The 13,001-nt window shown below is 44.9% G+C and overlaps 1 protein-coding gene across 4 annotated transcripts; it reads left to right on the top strand.

Moving 5' to 3' along the window:
• Positions 1–1,142: 1,142 nt before the first annotated feature.
• ANAPC13 (anaphase promoting complex subunit 13) lies at positions 1,143–8,781 on the top strand. Of its 4 annotated transcripts, XM_036920763.2 has the most exons (4): positions 1,183–1,258; positions 1,573–1,774; positions 3,719–3,844; positions 8,601–8,781. In XM_036920763.2, the coding sequence occupies exons 3-4, from the start codon at positions 3,746–3,748 to the stop codon at positions 8,724–8,726; spliced, it is 225 nt and encodes a 74-aa protein (XP_036776658.1). In that variant the 5' UTR covers positions 1,183–1,258; positions 1,573–1,774; positions 3,719–3,745; the 3' UTR covers positions 8,727–8,781. The 4 variants fall into 4 exon arrangements, with proteins under 4 accessions (XP_036776657.1, XP_057353701.1, XP_036776658.1 ...); XM_036920762.2 differs by lacking the exon at positions 1,573–1,774 and having other exon boundaries at positions 1,143–1,258; XM_057497718.1 differs by lacking the exon at positions 1,573–1,774 and having other exon boundaries at positions 1,168–1,212.
• The last annotated feature ends 4,220 nt before the right edge of the window (positions 8,782–13,001 follow it).

Raw genomic sequence — 13,001 nt, 5'->3', positions numbered from 1 at the left:
AAAATAAGAAAATGCATACACCTTTATTGAATCATTAAACTATAGCTCTAAGTATAAATGTAAATATTTGAAAGTAACATGTAGGTGATAGGTGCACCCTATTATGATTTCTCTTATCTATAAAGCAAATGCAAGCATATGGGGAACCATAGAACTACAGAGTATTTACCTTAAAATACTTACTAAGGAATAAAATACAAAGACTAGTTTAAGGAATCGAATGTAAGCCTCAAGGAAAGCTACTTTGTGCAAGTATGTGTACTTTACGAATGACGACACAGTGAGGGAGTTGACTCTTTACCCACGATTATAAGGGACAAAAGAAAAACCTCTTCATTAGCCTACCTTTACAGTCTTCAAACATGTTCATGATTACTGTTCCTAAGGAACCGTCCCTGTTATTTATTTCCCATCCCTGACTTGTATGGAGCAAAGTAAGTTCGGGGTTCCCCAACGCCAGGGTCCTTCACGATTTCTTCCATGTCCACACCCCCTGTACTAAACACAGTTTTTAAACCCACTCACTCTTTAAAAAAACTTGCTCAACTTCCCACCATAAAGGAACCGGTATCAGCTGGCACCAATGACCCAGGCTCACCGCGGCTACGAAGCTAGGAAGAAGCGGCAGCCGAGAAGGGACGGCTGTAGCGGGGGTTCCTCCCCGGCAGACGAAGCCAGGCCCGCACTTGGCGGCGCCCGGGAAGACGAGGGCTGGGGGCAGCAAGCCCACCCCGCCGCCCTCCCGCCGGCCCGGCCTCGGGAGAGGGGCTGAGCACCTGGCTGGCCAGCGGCCACATCTGCCGTAGCGGGTCCGCAAGGTAGGCGGGGCGGGGCGCCGGGGCGGCCCCGGGCCGGTGGGGGCGAGACTAGTTAGTGGGCAGCAGGCTGCTGCGGAAGCCAGCCCAGGGCCAAGGGCCCGCAGGGGCCGCGGCACTCACGCAGCCAGGGATGCCTCCGGACCAGGACACCGCTGCCCCTCAGCAGTCCTGGCGATTACTGGGCCTCCTCCCGAGCTTTCCCACCACTTCCTGTGGCGGGGGCGCGCACGCGCGTCCCCGCAACAGACGTCCAGCTTCTGTAGCCCGCACTTTCGTTCCGCCCACTACCTCCCCTTTTAATTGAAATACTTCCGACGCCCCGTCACACACGCAAATAGGCCCACCCACATCCGGGGATCGGAGAGAAGGGCGTGCGGATCACGTGATGCCGAAGGTGAGGTTTGGCTGAAGCGGGGGCCGCAGTTGTGTAGCGGGTGCTGGTAAGCTCTTTCCCCGCCTCTGGTGGTTCTGGCGGGGCAGGAATGGTTTCGTTCCTCAGCGTCGCGCTTCCTCCCTTCCCGTCGGCCGCTCATTTCTTCCTCAGAATCACCTCCCTTATCGCATGCCGTGTCGGGTGGAAGGGACTGGCGTGGTCGTTCTGGAACTCCCCTGCTTCCTCATCCGGTAGATGCAGCCTCAGGCCGGAAGTGGGTACTGTGTGGCGGCCTCACACCTGTACAGAGGGTGGTGGCCCGCGCGGGTCATTTCTAGTTCGCTAAAAGGCCCTCTGATCTTGTAATTACGCGTTTCACAGTTTTAAAGCACGGAAATGGGTGAAATGTGCCCCTGCCCCGGAGAACTCACACGCCGTTACAGGAAGATCGTGTAACGGGCAATTTTCAAGCTCCCAATGGCGACCGTTCACTGAGCCCAGGGAGCTGTGGGACCGTGGAGGGGTGGGTACCGCGCACCTCCTGGGTCTAGGGGACGGCCGCCTGCAGAAGGCGAGCCCGAAGGTAAGTGTTGGAGACTGGGGCTTAGCTGGAAAAAAGGAAGAGCATTCCAAGCATTGGAACTGCCACATGTGTAAAAGGTTTGTCCAGAAAACTGGTGGTGGTTCATTCTGTCTAGTGTGGCGAATGCTTGGGACAGTGGCTGTGTCCTAGACATGGCCTGTCTTGATGCTTCCATGGTTCCAAGCCCTTAAGAGCGAAGGCACCTTTCAACACCTAGCTCAGGAATTGGAAAGTTGTCCCGGATGAGCTCATGCCTAAATTGAGTTTGAAAGGAAAGTAGGCGGGCTAGTGATGGGAAGATAGGCTTTTAAGTGCAAAGGCTGGAAAATATGACAGAGTTAGAGGTGTTAAGGAGAGGGACAGGTGAAAAAATACTGAGATCAAACAGGGAAAGATGTGTGAAGTCATTGATATAAAATTTACACCTAACAATTGGAAACCTTAATACCTTAGCAATTGGTCACAAAGGTGACCTACTTTGCTTAGTGGATCATAAGAACAAGAAATGTTCAAGGGCCAAATACACCTGTGAAGCTGGAGTGGTCTGAGAAAACTTTACAAAGAGGTAAAAATCTGTGTGGTTGTAAAATCGCCTGGTTTTGATCACAGAGAAAAGTGAGGTGGGTATCCCAGGGGACAGAGCAAGAAGGACTGGCAGCAGGAAAAAGGAGGGCTCTGTTAGGACAGGGACTCCAAAAATATAAGGAACTGACAGTAAGAGCTCCTTATGTGTAAGTTTCCTAAAGACAGGATCCTTCAGCTTATTTTGAGTTATCCACTGGGTAGTCCTGGATTAATTATAGAGTGAGACAGGCCTCACCTGGTTCACTGCTGACAGAAGTATCTGGGCACCTGGATCCTTATTGTGGGGGTAAAACTCTTCCCCACCCCAACCTGTATAGTTATTACCCAGGTATTAGGCCTGTCTTGCAATCATACTGTTGGGAACAAGGACAGGCCTGTATGCAGAAGTTGTACCCCACCCGTCAGGATTGTGTCGTATGAATCTTCCTAGTCTCGGCATCTGGGAGTGACTGAGAGTGCCTTTGGTGCTGTTGGCTTCTAGGCTGTCAGGATGGCTGCTTTGTAGCAGGGAGCACAGTAGGCTGATCCCTGTGATGAAGAAGCAGAACCCAAACTTGGAAACAGAGCATCCTGAGGTACCCTCCAAACTGGGTAGGAGAAAGATGGGGAGTAAGCCAAGGAGCGAAGCAAGCATCCCCACCACTTGGGCCAGCATTGAGGGGAGTAAGGCATTAAGAAGCAGAGGAAGGAACCCCAGGGGGAAGCAGACATGAGCAGCATGGGGTCCTGCCGCTGTTCACTGGGAGGTGCTCCTTCCAGAGCTCAGGCTGGGCACTATTTAAGGTAGGAGGCAGTTACCTTTACAAGCTCAACTGAGGATGTCTGTCAGATCTGTATTCAGTCACTTGTATAGCCCAGTTCACTGTCATATCAGTGTGTTCATTGAGCTCCTGGGCCTAAGAATGACATGATTAGAGCCAAGGCAGTTGGAGATTTTTGTAAAAATAGTGCAGGAAAGGCTAGAGGAGACAGAGAGGAGTCTTAGCTATGAATCAGACTTGCCAAAGGCATCCCCAACAGGGAACAGTAAATGTGCAAGTTAGGAGAGGAGCTGCATTCTAGATTGTACTGTGGCCTTTCAATGAAGCCTTCAAACACATTGCCTTCCCGTCAGACTCTGACCCTGGGCTATGTCTGAGGTCTGTCCAACATACCCTTATAAAGCTGGGGGTCGGGGTAGGAGTGAAAGCAGAAGGGAGGGCTTGTGATTGTATAAATAAGTTGTCACCCAACCCAGATGCATCTTTCCTAGGGTGATGTTAAGCCAGAAGACACATGTAGGCTAAAAAGTGTGGGGAGTCCTGGTGCTGGATTATGCTGTCCTCCTTCATGTTTCGGAATAACCTCTTTGGCTTGCAGATGTGACAAGATCAAAGCTGCAGGAGAATGGACAGTGAGGTACAGAGAGATGGAAGGATCTTGGATCTCATTGACGATGCTTGGCGAGAAGACAAACTGCCTTATGAAGATGTTGCAATACCACTGGTAGGCTGTCATTGTATGATGACGGTGGGTTAAGGGTGTGATGTGGTGGACCCTAGTAGAGGTAGGATATCAGTGGACTAACTAGTAGTGCAAAAACAATCAAAACTGTGAATCCTCTAGGTCTTGAAGCCCCTGGAGAGTGTTTAGCTCAACTTTTTATTTGAAAAATGTGGTTCAAAGAGCTCATAGGACCAGGTCATTTAGGGGTCATGCCAGGATGGGAACCCAGGTCTTCTGAGCCATGTCCTGTCCACCACCCCAGAACTAGTAAACCAGATAATAAGAGTTTTTTTTAAATCAAGTGTCACTGATATACAATCTTACAACAGTTTCACATGAACAACATTATTGTTTCAACATTCACCCATATTATTAATTCCCCCCACCCCCCAGCCCATTGTGGTCACTGTCCGTCAACATAGTAAGATGCTATATTACTTGTCTTCTCCATGCTGTACTGCCTTCCCTGTGACCTACTTGTATTGTGATTGCTATTATAGTGCCCCTTAGTCCCCTTCTCCCTCCTTCCCCACCGACCCTTCCCAACCAAACTCTCCCCTTTGGTAACTGCTAGTCCCTTCTTGGAGTCTGTGACCCTGCTGCTGTTTTGTTCCCTCAGTTTTGCTTTGTTGTTTTACTCCACAAATGAGTGAAATCATTTGGTACTTATCTTTCTCCGCCTGGCTTATTTCACTGAGCATAATACCCTCTAGCTCCATCCATGTTGTTGCAAATGGTAGGATTTGTTTTCTTCTTATGGCTGAATAATATTCCATTGTGTATATGTACTACATCTTCTTTATCCATTCATCTACTGATGGACACTTAGGTTGCTTCCATTTCTTGACTATTGTGAATAGTGCTGTGATAAACATAGGGGTGCATATATCTTTTTGAATCAAGGATCTTGTTTTCTTCGGGTAAATTCCTATGAATGGAATTACTGGGCCAAATGTATTTCTGTTCTTAGTTTTTTTTAGGAACCTCAGTATTGCTTTCCATAATGGTTGAACTTATTTACATTCCCACCAGCAGTGTAGGAAGGTTCCCTTTTCTCTGCATCCTCGCCAGCATTTGTTGATTCTTGTCTTGGACGTTGGCCATCCTAACTGGTGTGAGGTGATATCTTCATTGTAGTTTTAATTTGCATTTCCCTGATGATTAGCCATATGGAGCATCTTTTCATGTGCCTATTGGCCACCACAGGTAATGAGAGTTTAATGCGTAAGATGGGGAGGAACAAGAAGCAGTGGCATACACACTGTATTTCTTCTCTACCTGTGGTTTGTCAGTTGATAGTTTTAGAAACTCACATTCTTGGAACACACACCTGTCCTAGGTTCCCTGGAAAATGTTGGGAAGATACCTGGCTTTTTTTCTTTTGCATTTAGTCCAATAGGCTCTTGGAATACTGTTTTTTCATGATATCTGGAAAACTCCCTTGCAAGGAGTTTGTTAAATTCCATGTAATAAGGATTGAAAAGTGTTGCTTATCGAAATATTTATTAAAAATCCTGCTTATGTAGTGGAGGCCTAACAAAGAACAAGGAGAACAGGTTCTATTTTTTTTTGTTGAGAAATATAGCTTACAGGTTGACTATCTGCTGCTGCTGTTGGCAGAGAAATAAATTTCACTTCACATTTTCATTTAAGCATAGGAGAGAATATGTTCAATGCATAATACATATATCAAATAATAAGTCACAGCTTAGTTCAAGTTTAGAAAAATAGTCAAAAGAGAGCAGGAGAACTATAGCTGCCCACTTACCTAATATACCAGGGACCAAGGTTAAGACTTGACACACATTATCTGTAATCCTTAAAACCTTGCAGGGTAGTAGTGTCTGGTAGCTGATAAGCTGGACTTTACATCTAGGTCTGTGAGACTCCAGATCTTGTCTGTAAACTTCTGTTCTTTTATTTGACAAACATTTCTCTGAAGCCTACTGTGTGCCAAAAGACTGTGTGAACCTAGACACCGTTTCTGCCCCTAGTGGTTTAGAGAGGCAACATATATAAATAAGAAATGGTAACTAGTATAGTACTATATGTATAGTATGTGTTCAATAATAATAATAATAATAAAGGTTGTGAACGGCAACAGAGTATAGTATGGGCATCAGGAAAGGCTTCAGAGAGAATGGACTGGTTAAGCTGGTTGTAGGGAGAACAGGACCAGAAGTGTAGTGGAGGTAGACAAGGGCACTTTAGCAAAGGGGGCAGATATGCAAAGTTCAGAGCTTTGAAGGGCTTTCGGAGTTGGTGACACATTCAGTGTGGCTGGAGAACACATTTGTCATATAAGGTAGGCAGAAAAGTTGGGCTTGGGCCAAATTTTGAGAGTTTTTGATGCCATGCTTAGACCTCATCCATCCTGCAGATATCCAGAAATGAGTGTCTTCAAATAGAAATCTGCCATGCTCAAATTTGGGTTTTGGAAGATCTGTTTAGAATCCTTGTTAGAGAATGTCTGCTATGGAGAAAGGTGGCAAGATGCAAAGTGACAAGGAGGAGAGATCAATCAGGAACCTGCTGCAGTGGTCTAGGCAAGGGAGGAGGGCCTGAACCCAGACATGAGAGTAGAGTGGAAGTGCTGAGTTTGGGACATGCTTACAGCACAACTTGGGGAGCATGTGTGTGGAAGGCATTGAGGGTGAGAGAAATGGCCTTGCTGACTTCAAGGTTGTAGCCAGCCCTTCCCCCACGTCTTGTGATTCTAAGGTAATGTGTATGTCAGTTAGCTTTTGCTGCTGCCTAGCCAGTCACTCCAGGGCATAATGGCTTAAAGCAGCAGTTACCTCGTGATTTTATAGCTCAGCTGAGAGGGTCTTCTGGTTTTCACCATCTTGGCTGATCCCTCCTGGACTTGCTGATACTCTGCAGTCAGCCAGCCAGCAAGCTAGCTGGAGGCGGGGGATTCAGGACACTTCACGTATCTGGTGGTTAGCAGGCTGTCAGCTGGGATGATGAGGGGATGAGGCCACGGTCACATTATCGAGCAGACCAGCTGAGACTGCACGTGGCCATCTCAAGGTTCCAAGATCAGCATAAGAGGAAATGGCGAGGCTTTGAGAAGCTTAGGCCAAAAACTGGCCCCCTGGCACTGCCCCTGCTTTCTGTTGTCCAGAGCAAGTCACATGTCCGGTCCCAATTCAAGACTCAGGAGACAGACTCGCCTTTTCATAGTAGCCCCAAGGAGTTGTCGCCATTTTTTCAGTTCACCATAATAGATGGTTGTGTTTTTGTCACTCTAAGATACTTTGTGTTTGTTTTCAGACACACTGTAAATTTTTGTATGTTGGTATTAGCTGCAAGAGGCATTAGTGACCAAAAGAAAGACACATTTTAGAACACATACCACAAATGAGGCGAAATTAAGTTGCCTGCCTCTGAATTCAATAATTCTTTAACCAAGGCCTTGTTTATGTCTTGTCAGCTATAAGTAATTATTGAACCAAACTTTATCTTTCCATTTGAGTGTATTATTGCTTTATAATAAATTATAGTTCTTTCCAATTCGTACAAGCATGTTTGACTCTCAGTATTAATTTGTAATTAATTATTAGTATGTGATTCAAATATACTTGTACATGTTGTGAGTCATTTTATATATATATTGAACATAATTTTAAAGGGGAAAACAGTATATTCATACACTGTAAATTGGAATCCAGTGGGAAATCATATAAGTCTGGATATTGAGTAACACTTTGTTACCCAAACAAAGTATAAATTCAGATAATTGAAAAGAAATATATTGATATCAGTGAACTCTGGTACAAAGCAGAGTCCTGGTAGTAATACATTTAAATTTGAAATCTAAAGAAACTATCTTCTCACCACATAGATAGATGGTAACTATGTGAGGTCATAGATGGGTTAACTATTGTGGTAATCATTTCATGATATATAGCTGTGTCAAATCATCGTGTTGTACATCTTAAGCTTACATAATGTTATATGTAAGCTAAATCTCAATAAAGCTGGAAAATACATGTATATATTATACATAGGGAAACTATCCCAGATTCTACACTGAGTGGCCCGTGGCTTACCATTCTAAGAAAACGGCTGGTAGGTATGAATTGGTTTTTTGCCATGTTTTATGTTGCCCTGCTCTACCACTAGGGGGAAATCTCATCTATGATGATATATTTCACTACTTCCCACTTCAGCCTCCATTGTAATAAAGGCTTGTTGGGTACAGGATAATTTTTGAATACATTTCTTGTGCTTAAGGAATATGCTAGCAAATAGTAAAGCCGCCTCCCAAAACAAGGTTTAGTATTGGCTCTTGTAGTGTTCCTAGCCACTAGTGATAATAGCAAATGTTTATTGAGCACTGGAAGCTGCAGGCACTGCTGAGCACTGAATCCAAGTTAAAGGACTTCATTCAGTCCTCAGCAGGCCTGTGAGGCGATGGCTACTGTTTTCTCATTGCCAAAGAGACAACAAAAGTTCCAGAGTTTACTGGTTACTGGCCCCAGTAACCCAGGAAATATGGTGGATCCCAGTGGCTTCCAAAAGTTGGTGCCCTTATCCTTCTGCACAAGCACCAGAGTCACCATGCCATCCATCATTGTGTCATTTGAGTGAACTGATATTTCCTCACATCTTTTTATTCTCTTTCCTTAGGATATGTTTCTGTCGATTATGCTACCTGTTTCTAAGAACTCACAGGTTTTACTTCTAAGTACTCTTTGAGTTTTAAGGGATTTATTAATGCCAATTCTGAATGTCCATTGTTTGTTTTCAGAATGAGCTTCCTGAGCCTGAACAGGACAATGGTGGTACCACAGAGTCTGTTAAAGAACAAGAAATGAAGTGGACCGACTTAGCCTTACAGTACCTCCATGAGAACGTTCCCCCCATTGGAAACTGACATCCGGCTCTGTTTTCATGGACATATTTTTAAAAAATAAATAGATACAAATGTTTTCTTTCAGTCTCTTAGTTCACATCTTCTAGTGATAGCTCAGCACTCAAAAATGTACACCCACCTAGTTGTGGCAGCAGAGTGCAACGTGGAAACACCAGAACGAGAAATGGGTTGAAATTTCTCAGGAATACAGACTCTGTGGCCCTTTGAACCTAAAGTTCTTCACTCACTAGCTACTATTTGAACATGATTGGTTTTAACTCTGATTTTGCTTTATTGTCAGAGTCCTAACCACTTGTATGTGTTCTGTGACACACTCAAGTGAAGATGCTTGAGGGGAAGATGGAGGAAGGAAGCCAGGCATAAGGAGAACTTCTCACATATGCACGCTCTGGGCAGCAGTGCGGGTGGCTGGGTATAAAGTCTGTAGATGTCACGGGTATATAGGTAGCCCATTCACTGATCACTGGGATTCCTAAAATTCCTGTGGTACTTTCCAACTTGAAAAGGTTTACAGATTAAGCTGTCTGACAATTAACCTCTTCTCTCCTACAACTCCGTTTGGTGCCACTGGAAGGGACCTTTGGTTAGATGAACCACTAGTTTTATCCAATAACAAGATTTCCTACTTTCTGAAAGCCCTTTCAGATATAACTGAAACACCATGGTACCATTAGTTACTCATTTGTGTAAGAATTTTATTTTGGAAATCACAATTCATGGACACTGATCTCCTGGAACTGTTTGCCTCTGTTAAATGGTGTTTCTTGTTCATACCCAGATTGTAAACCCTGTGGGAAGAGGCCCTGGTTTATACTCTGTATCCCTCATTGAATTACAGGAAACACTGAATAATTGCTCTCTCTCTCATTCTTTTTTTCCTGGGTCTTTTTACTTAACCTCACTTTTAGGAGGAAATACATCATAAAACCAATGCAGCTGGTTTTAGGGTTTCAATCAGAAACATGATTTTAGCAACTCTCCTGTAATCCAGACACATCCAGGCTATCTCCCTGTGTATCAGTGTCTTGCCTAGAAGTCATTCATCTCAGAATAAAGACCTCAAGTCACCAGTCCCTCAGTAATGAAAAAAGATAATCCAGAAGTAAAGAGAATTGTGATGTTCAGGAAGAAAATTTTATGCCAAGAGAAAAAGTTTTTCAAAAAATTAAATATCTAGAATCCGTGATTCTTCCACATTCTAGTTAAATGAGGGCTTTATTACAGCTTTATCTGTGGTATATAATATTTTAAGACACTGATATCTAGGAATTTAGGAGGTGTTCATATCAATCCAGCCTTGCTTGTGCAGGGTTCAGCCTTTCCCAGGCACATAGGTAGATGAGTAAGATAAGAAAGTTGTCTTGATTTCAGTTGAGTCAGAGTATGATGCATGTAAAATAGATAAGCTGTTGGTTTATCTGCTTGGCTTCTGACCATCATCAGAACTGGCCCACACCAGGTTTGTCACCTGCAGTGTGGTACCAGATAGCTCATATCAGGAACTAGGTGACCAAACCTGGGCCAGATTGTCAGCTGCGGCTTTGTTATGTGCCCACCTGGAACTGGCTTAAGGATCATGGCCATGAGACGCCAGGCTGCCATTGTAGGGAGGCTTTTCAACAATATGTACCAAAACACCCAGGGAGGAAGTGTCTGCAGAGGGAGGCTCAGGCTGTGTTTCTGCAGCTTTCCAGTTCGAAGCGGTGTATTGCTGGCCTCTGGGAGGCACCTCACATGGTACTGGGAATACAGCAATGAACGAACTATGGCTTCTGCCTTCATTTAGTAGGAGAAACAAGCATTAACCAGTAGTTAAACAAATCTGTAATTTCAAATTGTGACATATGCTAGGAAGGAAAAATAAAAGATGTCACTCAAGTTGGGTTCCTAGAAGCAAAACCTGAGGCAGTTTCTTGTACAAGGGATTTATGGAGGTTAAGCTCTCAGGAGAAAACTGAGGGAAGCAGGATAGGGCAGGGAAGAAGCTGAGCAGAGCTGTAGCACCGGCTGAAGTCTAACCTCAGCCTGACCCTAGGGATGTGATGTCACCCAGAGTTCCCACCCTGAGGAAGGAGTAGGCCTTTGTACTCAGTATACCTTGATTGGTCATTGGCTCTGCCCCACCCGCACCATCCCCCAGGGAAGGCTCATTAACCCAGGCATAGCCAGGGCACCCGGCTCTCTGGGGAGCAGTGCAGCTCTAGCTCTTGGCACCCAGCGCACAGCAGTCAGTGGATGGGTGCACAGACAGACCAGGTGAGGGGTCTGGGCCCACAGCAACTACTGCAGGGCATAGAGAGTGTAACTGGGGGCCCTGCTTTAGATTGGGTAATCATGGCAAGACCTTGTGATAAGTAGCTTTTATAGCACGCAATTTCAAATATTAATTTTTCTGAATTTTTCCCACTCTCCAAGGAAGTGGCCAGGTCCTGTGTGCTTCTTGTTCACAGTTGACAGCAGACGTGCTCAAAAACCACCCTGTACCTTGTTCAGGAAGCAGGGGAGGGAGGGAGAAGAGAAGCCTCTCAGAAGTAATGGAAAGCTGTGCCCCAGTTGCTGGTGGCTCCCAGTGAGATAGTGAACTTCAGAGGTTCATGGTTTTGGGGAGCCCTCTAGCTCAACACTGAGTCTTCCAGCCTAGGCAAAGAACCCCTAGCCCGGAGTCACTTCCTTCAAGGGTGCCTCAGAGTTGGCAGTGAGGATAGCAGCAGTGACCCAGATGGACTGAGGAATGGAGGTCCTCCCAGTTTTCAAGGTCGTTTGTGAACGTCCTAAATGCTCATGAGCCTGTAAAAGGAGGAAAGGACATCCCAGTGACTACAGATTTAATTTCTTTGTGAGCCAACACCTGAAATAAGGATGGGAGTAGCCAGGGGAAGAATTGAGGGATGGTGGCAGAGAGAAGCAAAGTAAATAAAGCCCGGAGGTGGGACCAGTGTTACAAGCAAGGAGGGTGGGTAAGCCTTGGGGGAGTGCCTGATCAGATTTTATTTTTTCAAATATAAGTAACTCTGGGTTTTAGCAAGTAAGGATAGAAGTGAAACAAGAGAAGAGCTCAAGTGAGAGATGATGGTGCCTTTAACTAGCAAGATAGAGCTGGAAGTAGAGGGACTAGGGAACTTCCCTAGTGGTGGAATTGTCCACACATGCCCAGGGAGAGGTGTGTTTCATGAAGTCAGCACCTTGTGCGGTGATTGTGATTCAAAAGAGACGGGAGTAGCCAGTGCAAGGGCTGCCCTTGAGACCCAGGGCAAATTCTCTGTGCCAGACACAGGACTCCAAATGCAGCCCCTGGCCACTAGAAACATGGATCTGGTCCAGGAGCTGCCCATCCTTTGAAGCCCAACTTAGACCCACTTCTTAACAACATGGTAACAATAATGACAGCCACGGTTGACAGCACTTCTGGGTGCTTTACACACATGATCTCCAGCCCCATATCCACTTTCAAAGGTAGATATCCTAGTCCTCATTCATCAGGACATGGCAACTTAAAATTGAATGACTTGTTCCAAGTTGAAGTCATTCAAATAGTAAATGGATTCCAAGTCACTGAAATACTAAATGGATTCAAACCTAGGTTGTCTGATCCCCAAATCTGTGTCCTCTCCCTGGAACATATGTCAACCCTTTATTGGATCTGTCATTTATGAATATATTCTCCCATACTGTAGGATGCCTTCTGTTCTATTGATGGTGTCCTTTGCTGTACAGAAGCTTTTCAGCTTGATATAGTCCCACTTGTTCATTTTTGCTTTTGTTCCCTTGCCCGGGGAGATGTGTTCATGAAGAAGTTGCTCATCTTTATGTCCAAGAGATTTTTGCCTTTGCTTTTTTTGAAAAGTTTTATGGTTTTATGACTTACATTCAGGTTTTTGATCCATTTCAAATTTACTTTTGTGTATGGGGTTAGACAATGATCCAGATTCATTCTCTTACATGTAGCTGTCCAGTTTTGCCAACACCAGTTGTTTAAGATACTGTCATTTCCCCATTGTATATCCATGACTCCTTTATCATATATCAATTGACTACATATATTTGAGTTAATATCTGGACTCTATTCTGTTCCACTGGTCTGTGGGTCTGTTCTTGTGCCAGTACCAAATTGTCTTGAAAACTCTGGCTTTGAGTTTGAAGTTGGGAAGCGAGATCCCCATGCCTTATTCTTCCTTCTCAGGATTGCTTTGGCTATTTGGGGTCTTTGGTGGTTTCTTATGAATTTTAGAAATATTTGTTCCAGTTTGTTGAAGAATGCTGTTGGCATTTTGATAA

This window comes from Manis pentadactyla, chromosome 1 (assembly GCF_030020395.1).
Source record: "Manis pentadactyla isolate mManPen7 chromosome 1, mManPen7.hap1, whole genome shotgun sequence".
Classification (NCBI taxonomy): Eukaryota; Metazoa; Chordata; class Mammalia; order Pholidota; family Manidae; genus Manis; species Manis pentadactyla.
The sequence above is the reverse complement of the archived record's forward strand: the minus strand, read 5'-3'. Positions and strand labels throughout refer to the sequence as shown.